Source organism: Letharia columbiana, assembly GCF_014066305.1.
Source record: "Letharia columbiana isolate WasteWater2 chromosome Unknown Sc0000026_s0, whole genome shotgun sequence".
In the NCBI taxonomy this organism is placed as follows: Eukaryota; Fungi; Ascomycota; class Lecanoromycetes; order Lecanorales; family Parmeliaceae; genus Letharia; species Letharia columbiana.
The window spans coordinates 229,903-247,569 of NW_023501068.1; the positions used below are offsets into that span (position 1 = coordinate 229,903).

The window sequence follows — 17,667 nt, forward strand, 5'->3', positions numbered from 1 at the left end:
TTAATATAAAATATAAGATCTCGAATTTTTAAACTTTAAAATATTATAAGTTAAATAATAGTTATAAATAATCTTAATATAAATTAGATTAGAAGTAAGAATCTAAATATAATCTATATTATTAATAAGAAGATTATTAAGAAAGAGATAGCACTTAACGTTAATTTATATAAATAAAATATAGTCGAACTATAAAACGCGCTTATAAATTAAATAAGAATTCGAATAATTTATAAATATAGATTTTTTCTACGAAAGCTTATTAAGATAATCTATAAGAGTATAAAATCTCTATTATCTTTATATTCTTATATTTTATATTCTTATATTATTAATAGCTTTATCTATAAAAATATTTAATAAAATAAAAATATCGAGATTAAAGATTAATTAATAAATATTTTTTTCTAATTTATAAAAGTACGCTTAAAATTTAATTAGATATCGAGAATTAGAAATTTATACTTAATTATTATAAAGTATTATTTTAGCTCTACGCGAAGTTTAAGATTTAAGATCTAAATTATAAAATTAGCTATATCTATTACGCGTATAAAAGAGAGAAGAAATATCGAATATAAGTAAATAAAGAAACGCTTAAGATATAATAATAATTATTTTAATAAAGGATTTTAAGCGATAGTATTAATTGCGTATATATATCGAAAGTATAAAATAAGATTTTAAATTCTCGAATTTTATAGTATCGTAAGCTAAATAATAGTTATAAATAAATTTAATATAAATTAAATTAGAAGTAAGAATTTAATATAATAACGAAAATTTAAGATATTATTTATAAAATCGAAAAAAAAAATTAAAAAGTTAAGAAAGAAAGATAAGAATAAATTTAATAAAAATATTAAAGCTAATAAAAAGAAAGATTTAAAGAAAAACGTATATCTAATAAATATAAATATTTAAGATATAAATCTTAATTAAGAAGTATTATCTATTTCTAAATATATCTATAAATAAAAAGTATTTATTATATAAAAAAGATATTATAACTAAAAAGAACTATATCTTAAAATTAACTATAACTCTTAATAAAAATATTAAAGAGGCTTATAAGATAGATAGCGTAAATAGCTAAAAATTTAATAATATAAAATTATTACTTCGCTATTACTAAGTATAAAAAATAATTTTTATAAAGAATTAAGAGATTAATAATAAAGAGTTATTAGATAATATATTAGTAAGTCTATTATCTCTTAATTATTTTAAAAAAAATTTATAAACTCTAAAAATTAGCGTTTGATATAAAAAAAAGAATTTATATTATAGAATTCTAAATATCTTTTTAATTAATAGATAGCGAAATCTATTATAATCTCTTCTTTTAAGCTCTTATACTTAAATATTTATATCTTAATAATAAGAATAAAAAGCGATTCGAAATTTTACTATTATAGTTATTAATTATTATTTAAAAGATCTCTTTTATTCTATCGTTATCTTTATTTAACTTTTATCTATTTAGTATATAATCGTAATTTTTTAATTACTATTTAGTCAAGCTTAATAAATCTAAAAAATTATTATTATTTATATTAAATTATTATATTATTAAATTTCTTTATACTACGCGCTTAGTCTTATTAAAATAAATATATAAAGATAATAAATTAAATTTTAATTAATTAATCTAGATAATTTTTAATATACTTTTATTAAAGAGAGAGTAATAAATAAAAAAAGTATTTATTATAGAATTCGTCTATATATAATTATATATTTTTCTAATCTAAAAATTATAAATTAATAATTTTATATACGCGAGAAATAATAATAATATATCTTATAATCGATTTTAGAAGAATAATTCTATATTATAAAATCTCTATACTTATATATTTTAATTATATAATAAAATTTATAGTCGTAAGAGTTAATATATATTATTTTCGCTTATAAAGACTAATAAGCTCTTTATTAAAATTTTTAAAGTATTATAAGAATAAAAAGTAATCTTTATTTATAAGATTATTTAATTATATTAAATAATCTAATTAATAGCTTTAAGTTATTATCTAATAATATACTTATCTCTTATTCTTTCTCTTTTTTTATTTATCTTAAAATTATAAGATAGATAAGATTATTTAATATTTTCTTCTCTATTAAATCTTCTTATTATAAGATTATACTCTTATTATTATTAATAATACTTTTCTATTTTTAATTATCTAGAGTCTAGACTTAATTATATAGCTAATATAAATATATACTTTCTCTCTAAAATATTAAATAAAAAAATTATATATATTAATATCTAATAATATTATAATATAATTAATCTTATTATTTATAAAAGTATATATCTTTAACCTCTTATAATATCTTTTTCTACTTCTCTAAATTTATACTTTTAAATCTATCTATATTTTTAACTTTATCTCTTATAATTAATATTATATTAAAATTAATATTATATACTTTTTATAAGCGAGCTCTAAATAAATTATATACTTCGAGAGTTATTATATATCGATAAGATTTAATAATATAAGAATTCTAAAAGAGCTCTTCTACTACTTTATACTTATAATTTTTAATATTAATTAAATAATTATAAAATCTTAATAGCGATAGAAATAAGAAGAATTTAATTAAAAGATTATTATCGCGAAGTATTTACTAAAAATTATCTATATTATTCACTTCTATATATATAATTAAAATTATAAATTTAATTTTATTTTATAATAATAGAGAATTTTATCTTTTACTTTTAATAATAGATTATTTATAATTCTATTATTATTTATCTTCTCGCTATATAAAATTATTATTATACAAGTAAAGGCCCATGAATTAAATTCATGGAGTTGGATTTTTCTAAGTCAAATCGAACTCTAATCGCTTGCTGTGCGTTTTTAACCTACATACAGACACATATATACGGAGAGAGGCGCGCTAAGGCCTAATTAGGAAGGTGTATCGAGTGTGGAAGATTGATCCGTAATAATTGCCCACAAAAAACAGAGAAAGGCCATGTCCTTATGGCAAGAAGTCTCGAAATACCGGAAAGAAATGGAGACAACATGCCAATTAGTGGTGTGAATCCCACATTATCTCCTGCCGCAGTGAAATCTTTCGAATAATGAAATAGCTGTCAGAGCAAGACATCGGACGGTTTCAATTCGTCCAAATATGCATCGTTCCGGAGTGATGATTTGATGTGGAACCGTGGAGAGCATATGAGGTGGGATCTTGGAGAGCTGAGCCGTGTTCTTGACGATGGTGGCCTTATTGCCGCTTAGTTTCTCCGCAGTGTTCTCCGCATTTGCCTGTTGTAGTTCCTCCTCTTGCTCCTCAATGCAGTGGGGATGATAGGCTAAGTTGCAGTGGTGTTCTCCGCTTGTTGAGTGATGATTTGATATGGAACCGTGCTTGGTGCTGGGGGCCTTGTTGCCGCTTGGTTTCTCCGCAGTGTTCTCCGCATTCGCCTGCTGTAGTGACTTCTCTTGCATTGGCTGAGTGGATTGGTGTGAGACCGTGGAGAGTAGGCCTGTTGTGTCACTGCTGCTGATGACTGTCTCCGCAATATTCTCCGCATTTACCTGCTGCAGTGGTTCCTCCTCTTACTCCGTACTGAGTATCGGGCTGGTGTGAGACCGTGGAGAGTAGGCCTGTTGTGTCACTGCTGCTGATGACTGTCTCCGCAATATTCTCCGCATTTACCTGCTGCAGTGGTTCCTCCTCTTACTGAGTATCGGGCTGGTGTGAGACCGTGGAGAGTAGGCCTGTTGTGTCACTGCTGCTGATGACTGTCTCCGCAATGTTCTCCGCAGTGTTCTCCGCATTCGCCTGTTGTAGATCCTCCTCTTGTTCAACTGAGTGCGAGGGTACCGAGGGTAAATGTGTTCATATTGGTGGAATTGGTAGAATTGGTAGAGTGGTGGAAGAATAATGGTTACACAAACAGGTGGAAGGATTATTATGATGTGACTACCATATTTGAATGTCAGTTTAACCCACCAATAGTAGGCCAAACTTCATAATTTTTACATCGTTAGAAAGCGCAAACTGAGCTCTATAATTGACGAAATTATGAAGTAACAGCATCCTTAGGAAGCTCGTTATTTCAGAGTGTAAGACTTCTGCACATAGATTTTTGATGGTTGCGGACGCTAATTTATTTACCCGTGGTGTCTAACCAAAAAGCGTAGACCTGACGAATTGATGATTGGCTGCACATACAAATTCAAGGTTTTCTAGTTCAGCCCTATCTTATTCTTTTATATATACTGATTAATTTTATAGTATATATATTTACTAGATCTATAAATAATAATATTTAAAAGATATTCTATAAGAAGAAAATAAAATATAACTTCTAAATATCTTTCTAATTATCTTTCTAATTATTATAATATTATAATAAAAAAAAAAAAAAAAAAGAAGTAGTATATAAAAAGCTTATTATTCTTATCTTAATTTATAGCGCTCGCGTAAAACTTAAAATAATAATTAATATTATAAAATTATAATATTTTTAAATAAAGAAGAATAAAATAGATATAATAAAAAACTTAAAGAAGAATTTAAATTTAAATTTAAAGAAAAGTTTACGAGTTTAATTATACGCTAATAAGTTAGTTAATAATTAATAATTAATTCTATTAATATATATAATAGAATAAAATAAAGCTAAATTTAAAAATCTTAAATTTATATATATAGCTAATTATAAATTTAGAGTTACTATACTCTTTAATTAAATTAATTAAATTATTATAAATAAATAAATTAGTATTTATAATTATAAAAAAAATATAATTAAATAGCCTTAATTAAAAAATAGATATATATTATTTAATTTTAAAATAACTTTTTTATTTTCTATTAAAATTTTAAGATTTCTTTCTAAAATTATAAAATAAAATAAGAACTTTTAAATAAAAAAAGAATTTTTATATTTAATCTAATAATTATTAAAGCGTAAGAAATTTAAATATTATTTATTAAAGTTCGCTCGATAGCCGAATAACCCGCTTATTAAAATTCGATTATTAAAGATTATTTATTTATTTACTTAATAGTCTTAATTAAAAAAATAATTATAAATTTAATTTATAGGCCTTTACTTATAAAAAATATAATATCTTATAGATTTTAATAGAATCTTTTATTTTTTAAGATAATAATAGAAATTTATTATTAAATATAATACTTATTAATTAAATAAGAAAATAAGATATTTAAATTATACTTATAATACTTATAATTTTATAATAATAAATTTTTTTTATAATTTAATAGAATATAATTTTTAATATAATATAATTTTTTAAAAATATAAATTAAATATTTTATATAGTATTAATTATAAAGATAATTAGAATTCTAAATCGAATATAAATCTAAGATTAATATAATAAATAAATATCTAATAGATTTTAATTAAAATCTTTTATTTTCTAAGATAATAATAAGAATTTATTATATAAATATAGTATTTATTAATTAAATAAGTAAGTATAATAAATATATTTCTATATTAAAACTATTATTATAATACAAGTAAAGGCCTATGAATTAAATTCATGGAGTTGGATTTTTCATTTTTCTAAGTCAAATGGAGTTGGATTTTTCTAAGTCAAATGGAATTTTAGCCCTAGCCCTAAGTCAAATCGAACTCTGATCGCTTGCTGTGCGTTTTTGACCTACTTCCACCACTACAAAATTAATTTGATTTATGTGATATATAGGTATATATGTGCGGAGAGAGGCGCGCTAAGGCCTAATTAGGAAGGTGTATTGAGTGTGGAGGATTAATCCGTAATAATTGCCCATAAAAAATAGAGAAAGGCCATGTTCTTATGGTAAGAAGTATCGAAATATCGGAAAGAAATGGAGACAACGTGCTAATTAGTGGTGTGAATCTCATAATATCTTCTGCCGCAGTGAAATTTTTCGAATAATGAAATAGCTGTAGACATCGGATGGTTTCAATTCGTTCAAATATGCATTGGAGAGCATATGACGTGGGATCTTGGAGAGCTGAGCCGTGTTCTTGGTGCTGGGGGCCTTGTTGCCGCTTGGTTTCTCCGCAGTGTTCTCCGCATTTGCCTGTTGTAGTTCCTTCTCTTACTCCTTCTCTTGTAGAGTATCAGACTGAGTGGCTAGCTGAGTGGCTGACTGAGTGAATAACTGATATAACGTGGGATCTTGGAGAGCTGAGCCGTGTTCTTGACGATAGTGGCCTTGTTGCCGCTTGGTTTCTCCGCAGTGTTCTCCATAGTGTTCTCCGTAGTGTTCTCCGCATTTGCCTGTTGTGGTTCCTTCTCTTACTTCTTAATGCAGTAGGGATGACAGGCTAAGTTGCAGTGGTGTTCTCCGCTTGCTGAGTGATAATTTGATGTGGAACCGTGGAGAGCATATGATGTGGGATCTTGGAGAGCTGAGCCGTGTTCTTGATGCTGGGGGCCTTGTTGCCGCTTGGTTTCTCCGCAGTGTTCTCCGCATTTGCCTGTTGTAGTTCCTCCTCTTACTCCTTAATGCAGTGGGGATAACAGGCTAAGTTGCAGTGGTGTTCTCCGCTTGCTAAGTGATAATTTGATGTGGAATCGTGGAGAGCATATAACGTGGGATCTTGGAGAGCTGAGCCGTGTTCTTGATGCTAAGGGCCTTGTTGCCGCTTGGTTTCTCCGCAGTGTTCTCCATAGTATTCTCCGCAGTATTCTCCGCATTTGCCTGTTATAGTTCCTCCTCTTACTCCTTAATACAGTGGGGATAACAGGCTAAATTGTAGTGGTGTTCTCCGCTTACTAAGTAATGATTTGATATAAAACCGTGAAGAGCATATAACGTGGGATCTTAGAGAGCTAAGCCGTGTTCTTGATGCTAGAGGCCTTGTTGCCGCTTGATTTCTCCGTAGTATTCTCCGTATTCGCCTGCTATATTAACTTCTCTTACACTGGCTAAATAGATTAATGTGAGACCGTGGAGAGTAGGCCTATTATATTACTGCTGCTGATGACTATCTCCATAGTATTCTCCGCTTATTCGCCTATTATAGATCCTCCTCTTATTTAATTAAGTGCGAGAATATCGACGCGTTTATAAGCAGTAGTAGGTAACTGTTAAGCTCGCTTGCGGCCTCGATTACCAGCAGTAGCGAATTCGCCGAGAAGTAGCCTAAGGGCGTTAGTAGGGGGTTTAAAAGACGGGCGAAAGGAATACGTGCCTAAACCGGACGCGTTTGGTGTGACTACAATATTTGAATATTAGTTTAATCCACCTATCGCTGGCTTGAGAGGAGTATATAGAGGAGAACATATCCGTTCGGGCTCTTTTTAAGGGTCTTCTAACGCGTTTATGAGCAGTAGTAGATAGCTATTAGGCTCGCTTACAACCTCGATTACCAGCAGTAGCGGATTCGCCGAGAGGTAGCCTGAGGGCGTCAGTAGAGGCTCTAAGAGGCGGGCAACAGGGGTATACGTGCCTGAAACGTTGAGTAACCTTTGGGCGAGGAATACCGAAGACGATTATATTCATATTAATGGAATTAATAGAATTGATAGAATAATAAAAGAAGAATAATTACACAAATAGGTGGAAGGATTATTATCCAATCCCGAACGCGTCTGGTGTGATTACCATAACTATCATATTTGAATATTCATTTAATCCACCAATAGTAGGTCAAACTTTATTATTTTTACAGCGTTAGAAAGCGTATACTAAGCTCTATAATTTACGAAATTATAAAGAAATAGCATCTATAGGAAGCTGGTTATTTCAGAGTATAAAACTTCTATATATAAATTTTTAATAAGGGAGCTCGAAAGGGCTAGCGAGCTAACTCAGTTAGTCTGGCTAAAAGGCGTAATAACCTCGAATTTATAATTGGCTGCACATATAAATTTAAGATTTTCTAGTTCAGCCCTATCTTATTCTATTATATATACTAATAAATAATTTTATAATAATAATTTATTTTAATTTTTTAATATAATATAATTTTTTAGAATTATAAATTAATAATTTTATATAATATTAATTATAAAGATAATTAGAATTCTAAGTTAAGAATTAATATAATAATTAAATATATATAAACTTTAATAAAATCTTTTATTTTTTAAGATAATAATAAGAATTTATAAAAATATATAATTATTAATAATTAGATAAGAAAATATAATATATATTTATATTAAAACTATAATTATAATATAAATAATTTTATAATAATAAAAAATATTAATTCTTTAATATAATATAAATTTTTTAAATTATAAATTAAATATATTATATAATATTAATTTTAAAGATAACTAGAATTTAAAGTAGAATATAATCTTATAAATAATATTATAATTAAGAATTATATTATAAATTAAAAAAATTAATAATTTAATTATAAAGTTTTTTATTCTATTATTTATAGTAATTTAATAATCTATCTAAATTAAACTATAAGCTTTTAATCTATCTTTATACTTATATATAATTTAATATTATATAATTTTAAAAGTTTATATAAAAATAATATATTCTTAATTTATAATATTATATATTTATTATAAATTATTAATAATTAAATATTTATATTCTATTATTAGCGAATTTTATATAAAAATAATAAAAAGTTTTACTTAAAAAATTATTAGATAAAAAAGATTTTATCGCTTTCTATATCGTTTTAATAGTAAAATTTTATTAATAATACTTAACATTATTTTTAATTTCATCTATTATATCTAATAAAATTTATTAAATAAATCTTTAAAATAAAGCTTTCGAAATTAATAATATAATTAATTTTTAAAAATATTTAATTTCGTGAAAAGTGATAACTAGTAAATTATAATTAGAAAGATAATTAGAAATATATATAAGATTAAATTTACTATCTAAATAGAATCTATATAATTTTCTTATTTTAAATATATAATTAATAACGCTTTTTCTCTTATTTATACTCTTTTTACTTATAATAGATTTTCTAAAAATCTTATTATTTAACTTTCTAGCTACTTTTACTATTAATAATATTTAAAATATTATTTTATCTATCGCAACCGTCGCGGAAAATATATTAAACCTCCTCTTTCTAAATTTCTTATTATATTTATTCTTTTTTAATAATTTATATATAGATAAATATTCTTTAATTATTATAATTTTAATATTTTTATTATATATATTATTAAAATTTCTACTCTTATAAATAATATCTCGAGATTAAAAAATAGTTTAATCTTAAAATAAAGTATTATTATTATCGCTAAATATATTCTTATTAAATATATATATTAACTTTTTATTCTTTTTAATATATTTCTAAATTTATCTAATTTAGAAAATTAGATAATTAGAATAATAATTAAAAAAAAGAAGATTATATTTAAATTCTTTCTTATTATAATAATTAAAATTATAAAAATTATTTCTTCTTCTTCTAATTATATTAATTATTTATATATTAAAATTAATAAATTTATATAAATTCGTTATAAAACTTATCGCTAGATTATAATATTATTATTCTTATTATATATTAGAAATTTTTAATCTTAAGCTTCTTTTATAATAAAGTCTATCTCTTCTTCTTCTAATATAATTAAATTTATTAATAAATTACTATTTAAATTTATTAATTAATTACTTTTAAAACTTTATAGCTAATTACTTTTAAAATTTTCTAATTAATTATCTCTAGAACTTTCTAACTAATTACTTCTAAAACTTTCTAATTAAATATCTCTAGAACTTTCTAATTAATTATTTCGAGAACTTTCTAATTAAATATCTCTAGAACTTTCTAATTAATTACTTTAAGAACTTTCTAATTTATCGCTTTTAGAATTTTTTAACTAACTTAATATTTTTTTAAAATTAAAAAATTAAATAGCTAATTAAGAGTTTATTAATAAAGATTTTTAATTAGAAATATTTATATTTATTATTATATCTTTTTAAATATAAATATAAAATAAATAATATTCTAAAAGTAAGCGATCTAATTAATATTCTAATTATCTTTCTAATAATTCTTTAAAAAAGAAAATATATATAATAAATTAAAAGCGTAAAATAAAATCTTAAAAAAGATAAATTTATTTTATAGAATTTTTAAATCTAGATTTTTAGAAGCTTAAAATAGACGTTTATTATTATATAAAAGTTAAGAAAAATTTATTATTAATAATAATTCTTAATTATTCTAATTAGATTATTAAATTTAAAAAAATTTAATTAAAATTTAACTTTATAATATTAAAAATTAATATTAAAAATTTTTATAAATAAAATTTTAAAAAAATACGAAAACGCGCTAATAAATTAGCCTATTTTTTTATTAATATATTTTTAAATTTTCTTATATTCTAATTTTTTCTAATACTTTTTCTAATTATATTATCTTTTATAATAATATAATTTTATTTAAAAATTTTTATTATTTCTATTATAATACTAATATACTCTTTATAATATATTTTTTAATATCTTATAATAAGCTTTTTATATAAAAATTATTATTATAACTATCTTAAGTAAGAGTTTAATTAAATAAATAAATTTATATACTTTCTATTATTTCTTAATATTATAAAAATTAATATTATTAATAAAGATAATAACTTTAATTCGCTCTATTATATTATCTCTAAAAAAATAAAAATATTTTAAAAGTTTAAATAATAGTAAGATATAAAAAATAGTAGATAAATATTTTAAAAATAAAAATATAATAAAGTCGTATTAATATTTAATAAGTTTAAATATATATAAATTATTAAGAGTAATCTTAAGAAAATAAAATAATATAAATATAATAGCGAAATCTATAATTAAAAAAAAAACTTTTAATTTTCTTCGAATATTAAATAGTTATTTCTAAGAAAAAAAAGAAAATAAAAAAGAGAATTATTAAATATATTATATATAATTAATATATTTATTATAAATTCTAATTATTATTATAATTATTCTAATATCTTTCTAATATTATAATTAATATCTATATATAATATATTATATATTATATCGAAGATAATAAATTTTATAAATAATTAAATTTATTAGATATAATTTCGATTTTAAATTTTATTAAGAATATTAATATAAAGCGTAATAAGTAATTCGATATAAAGAAAGAAGATAAAGATATAATTATTAATATATAATTAAATATTATTAATTAAAAGATTAAGCGATTTAAAAATTTTTAACTTTTTTTAAAGAATATAAATTTCTTAATAATATTAATAGAAAAGATATAAATATAAAAGATCGAAATATTTATTAATATCTTTTTATTATAGTAATAAGTATAATAAACTATAATTAAATCTATTAGAAAGAAGATTAAATATCTAAGAATTTTTAAAGATATAGTAAACTCTTAAAAGAATATTTATTTTTATTATATAGAAGTCTTATATAATTTATAAAATTTCTTTTAAAAAAGAATTATTAAAATAATATTTATTAATATAAATTTTTCTTTATATTAATTTTAATTTTAATATTTTAATCTATATTTAAATAGACTCGTTATTTATATATTAATCTTATTTATATTAAACTTATTTATTAATTATCTTTAATTATAAAGTCTAAAAAAAGTTTACTATTTTTTTCTTCTTATATATATTTTTTATTAGAATAAAATATATAGTTTTTAGAAATTATATAATATAAGCGCTTAAGAATAAAAAAGAATAAATATTATTATTAGAATCGACTAGATAGTAATCTAAGAATTATAATATAATAAGATATAAATTTATATTTAATAAAATAAGCGAAGAGATATAAGAGGCTTTTAAGCTTATTAATATTAAATTAATATATAAAAATATCGCTAATATATTTAAGCGATTTAAATATTTCTATAAGAGTATAGATTATCTAGATCTAAAATCTTAATAAGCTAATTATATAATTCTAATTCTAGATTAAAAATAAGAATATAAGTATTTTTCGCTATTATAATTATTTTTAAATAATAATAATTAAAAAGATAATTAGAATTCTCTATTACTATAAAAATATATATCGCGATTTATAATTTTTTATATAATAAATTCTTTTCTTAATTAGATTATATTTAAAAGTCTTAAATAATAAAATATTATTTAATATACGATTAGATATTTATATAAAAATAAAATATAGACTTTAATCTAATTAATAGATTTAATAGAAAAATAAAAGTAAGCTTTTAAGTAGATTAGATAAAATATAATAAATAAGCGATAAATAACTTTTAAGTCTAATTATTATTCTAATAAATAGATTTATATTTTAATAATATTATATAAAAAAAATACGCGAGCGTAATTTAGAGAAAATCTAGAGTTTTACTTTTTATATGAATTATTATATATATAAATAAAGATAAGAGTTTAGATTATAAGAGTATAGATAATATTAAAACTAAATAAAATATAAATATTAAAAATAATTCTATTATATCCGCTAATAATTAAATAAACTTTATTTTTTAAGCTATTTAAAAGCGTAATATAAAATTTAATAATAAGCTCTATTATAGTTTAGATATAATAATATTAATATACTAACTAATTAATATTAAGCTATTATAAAAATCTTAAAATATTAAATATAATTATATCTAGAAGATAAAATTATAAATCTTTATTAATATATAATTAATTTAATATATAGTAATAAAAAATCTATTACGAAAGCTACACTATTTAGATTAATATTTTAATCTTAATTACTACTTTTACTATTATATAAATAATATAAAGCTATCTCTTATTTAAATATATCTAATTTTTAATTTTAATTATTATTATAGATATTATTAATTTATTCTAAAATTATTAAATATACTTTTATATACTTTTTATATTTTATTCTTTTTTTAATTAGATAGTAATTAAACTCTAAATTAAAATAAATATTTAAAAGAGAAAAGTTTATAAATACTTAATTATATAATTTTATTTTTTTTATACTTTTTATAATTATTAAAGTAATTAATAATATATAATTATATTTTATAATTATATATATAATAATTAATTAATTTAATAACTAAAGATAAATATACTTTTTTCTTTACTCTAAATAACTTAATTAAAATAATTATAAAATTTAGATTTTTTTTCTATAATATAACTCACTTTTTATATATTATATAAAGATAAATATTTATTTAAATAGAGATTATTAGAGCTAATTATAAAGTATAATAATAGAAAACTTATTCTTAAATTAATAAATTAAAAAGACTTTTATTATTTTATATAATACTTTAAAAGTAAATCTTTAAATATAATAGCGCTTTAATAGATTTTAATTAAATATAATTTAATAAATTAAATACTAGAAAAGAAGCTTTAAGATTATAAAATTAATTAATTTTTAATAATAATAAATCTCGCGTAAAGCTTAAATTATAGCTCGCGTTAATTATATATAATAAATATAATAATAATTAAAAGAATATATTATCTAATTTTTATTAACGTTTTAATATTATTAAAGTAAAGACGATATCTATTAAAATAGAGATAATATTTATTAAAATAATAATAATAGTAATTAAAGTAGTAATAATATCTAATAAAAACTTTACTTTAACGCTATATTTAGTACTTTAAAATAATATTAATTTTTTTAAAGAGCTATTAATAATAGATTAAGCGTATATAAATTAAGCTCTTCGCGCGATCTATTTATATATTAACTTAAAATTATTAAAAAATAAAAGATAAATATATAACTTAATAACTACGTTATATTTTTAATATTATTATAATAATATTAAGTTATTTAAATAGAAGTCTAATATATAAAGAAGATAATCTAATAATAAGAAGAATTAATATAAAAAAGAAAGTTTTAGAGAAAAAGAAGAGAGGAAGGAAAGCTTAGATATCTATCGCGTATATTAAATTTTTAAATTATTTTATATTATCTAACTTAAATTAGATATTAATAAAACGCTTTCTTTTTAATTTTAAAAATTTAAATTTAAGCGAATTATATTTATTAAGCGCTATTATTTAATATAATCTTAATTATTTTTATAATAATTATAATTATTATTATAATTTATATAGATTAAAAAATAAAAAATTTAAAAGAGCGAGTTAATAAATAATTATTTTTATCTAATTTAACTAATATTAAACTATTATAACTTATTAAAATTTTTATATATTTTATTCTTACTTTTTATCTTTAAATCTTACTATCTTTATAGAAATAATTATTCTTTAAATTAAACTCTATAATAATATATTTATAATAGCGCGCGATATATATTCTCTTTATTTCTAATATCGATACTTATTAAAATTAACGCACTTTTTAATAAAACGAGCTTTAATTAAAATTAAGAATAGCTTAATATTTATAGATATTCGTATAAGCTCTTTAATTCTTTTATATATATCTACTAATTTATCTTTTTATAATAATTAAAATAAAAGAGATTAAGTTTAATAATTTATTATAATAAATAATAAATATTAATAATAATAGCGATATTAAAAAGTCTTAATATAAGTTAATTAAATAACGATTAAGCTCTTAACTAAAATAAAAAGCGAAGAATAAATTTAATTAAAATAAAAATATTAAGAGATCGCGATAGCGAATAAATATATTTATATTTAAAAAGAAACTAATTAAAAAAATAAAGAAAATTAATATCTTAGCTATTAATTATATTATAATTATTAAAAAGCGTAATATTAAATATATTAATATATTATTATTATAATAGAAATAAGCTTTTAAATAGATTAGATAAGATATAATAAATAAGCGATAAGTAACTTCTAGTTCTAATTATTATTCTAATAAATTTATATTTTAATAATATTATATAAAAAAAGTACGTAAGCGTAATTACGAAGAAATCTAAAGTTTCGCTTATTACGCGAATTATTATATATATAAATAAAGATAAAAGTTTAAATTAAAAGAAAATAGATAATATCGAAGTTAAATAAGATATAAGTATTAAGAATAATTCTATTATACGCGTTAATAATTAAATAAATCTTATCTTTTAAGCTATTTAAGAGTATAATATAAAATTTAATAATAAATGCTATTATAGCTTAGATATAATAATATTAACGCGTTAACTAATAAATATTAAGCTATTATAAAAATCTTAAAATATTAAATATAATTATATTTAAAAGATAAAATTATAGATCTTTATTTATATATAATTAATCTAACGTATAATAATAAAAAGCTTATTATAAAAGTTATATTATTTAAATTAATATTTTAATCTTAATTATTACTATCGCTATTATATAAATAATATAAAATTATCTTTTATTTAAATATATTTAATTTTTAATTTTAATTATTATTATAAGCATCGTTAATTCGTTCTAAAATTATTAAATATACTTTTATATACTTTATATATTTAATCTTTTTTTATATATCGCGAGAAAATAGCTTAAAGAAATATAACTTATTATATTAAGCTATAATACTTTCGAGAGAATATTAAAAAATATATTAATTTTTCTAAATTAACGATTTAATAGAAAGACTATAATTATAATATATATATTTTTATATTAAATAATAATATCGAAAATATATAATAAATATATAAAATTATCGTCGATAACTTTAATTACGAAGTGTTAGCGAATTTCACGCGATTAATATTAAAGAAAAATAAGCTTTTTTTATTACTAGTAAATATAGCTCGCTTTCTTTTATATATATAAAGTAATAAAATATAATTATATTTAATTTTATATCTTATTAATTTAGCGTAATTATTAATTAGAATAATAATTAAAATATTTACTTCTAAATATAGAAATTCTAATTAGAATATCTTATATATATATTATTTTATAATATAATATTATAAATATATTATATCGTGAAATATCTCGCTAAGAACTTATATTATACTAGATATAAAATTATATAAATTTTAATAATCTATATTATATTAGAGTATAATATAATAGATTAATATTTTATATTATACTATACCTTTTCGACTAGTAATTAAGACTTTATATTAGAAAAATTATATAAATCTATATATCTTATATTAATTTAAAAATTTTACTATAATTTAATTTTAAATTTTAAGATCTTATTAATAATAGCTAGTTTTTAAATATATTTCTTTTTTTTAATTATTATTTCGATCTTTTAAATATAATATAAACTCTTCTTATTATATAAGAAATACTTTTAAAATATAAATTTTATAGCGTTTACGAAATAATATTAAATAGCGAATTTAATATAGATCTTATTAGATTAATATTATTATTATATTTATTTTTATTAAGAGTTTAAGATTATATTAATCTTATCGATTTAGATTATATTCTTTTAATTCTTTATAATTTAATCTTTATATTATAAAGTAAATTAATAATAAACTTTTATTTAAATTATTAAAAGAGGCGATTTTTTAATAATTTTAATTAATTAAAAATTATTACGTTTAAGTACTCGTAAAACTATTATTAAAGAGATTTTTTATTTAATAATTAGTATAAAAAAAATTATAACTATAGCGATTCTTTTATATAGTAATTAAAATAATATTTTTAAGCTTAGATATAATAATAGAGAGCTATTTAGATTTAGAGATATTAAATATATATAATAATAATAGCTTTTTAAATATAATAAGATTATATTCTCTATTATAAGCTTATTATTTTAGATAATTAATAATTTAATAAAAAACTTCTATAATAATTATAATAATCTTCGCTATAATATTATATTTAATTAAAATAAATATCTAAAATTTAATTTCGTCGTTATAATTAATACTCTAAATATTAAATATATTAGAATTAAAAAGTAATAAGAAGATACTTACTTATTATACTAGATATATATTAAATATATATTAAAATTCTTTATATTCTCTCTCTATTTCTCTATTTTTCTATTAGCGTAAGTATATATAGTATTAATATCGCTACTATCGCTATAATATATATAATAATATCGTAATTATATATCTCGTATATATATAATAATATCGCTACTATATATTATATATATATATATTATATATAATAAATATTAATATCGCTACTATATAAAGTATTAATATTTAAAATATTAAGAATATTTATTAAGAATATTAAGAATATTAAGAGTTTTAGCGTATATATAGAACTTTCGATATAGACCTCTATACTATAAAATTAATTCTCGTTAAGCGTATAGTCTCTTAAGTATAATACTCTAAATAAACAGATAGATTAACCCGACGAAAATCGAAAATCCATTCTTAGTATTACGAATTCCTCTACTAGGCGTCTCGATTGAGCTTAGTGCCTTGGCACTACGATACTATAGAGACTTCTTCTACTATAGACCTATATAGTTCATTATTATTACATTATATATATATTATTTATATATATAATTTTACTTAGAACTATTTCTTAATACTTAGTTTTCGATTTTCAAATTTTAATATTCGCTTTTATTATAATATTACTTTTATATTAAGATAATTAGTTTAAATTCTAAAGAGTATAAATTATAGCGCGTATTTTAATATATATTTAATATTAAATAAGATAATTATAGTTATAATAAATATAGCTATTATACGCTAAGAGTATAGACTACTTAGTAATAAATATCTAGATTAAATACTTACTTTAGCTCTAGATTTAATTCTAACTATAG

General features: G+C 19.4%; 1 protein-coding gene across 1 annotated transcript; it reads right to left on the reverse strand.

Annotated features, from left to right (window-relative positions):
* Window positions 1-3,077: 3,077 nt before the first annotated feature.
* On the reverse strand, window positions 3,078-3,877 carry HO173_007810 (uncharacterized protein; the record flags this gene model as incomplete). The annotated part of the gene is made up of 2 exons (XM_037309710.1): window positions 3,078-3,589; window positions 3,859-3,877. 2 exons carry the CDS (start codon window positions 3,875-3,877, stop codon window positions 3,078-3,080), a joined length of 531 nt encoding a protein of 176 aa, XP_037163387.1.
* Between the last annotated feature and the right edge of the window lie 13,790 nt (window positions 3,878-17,667).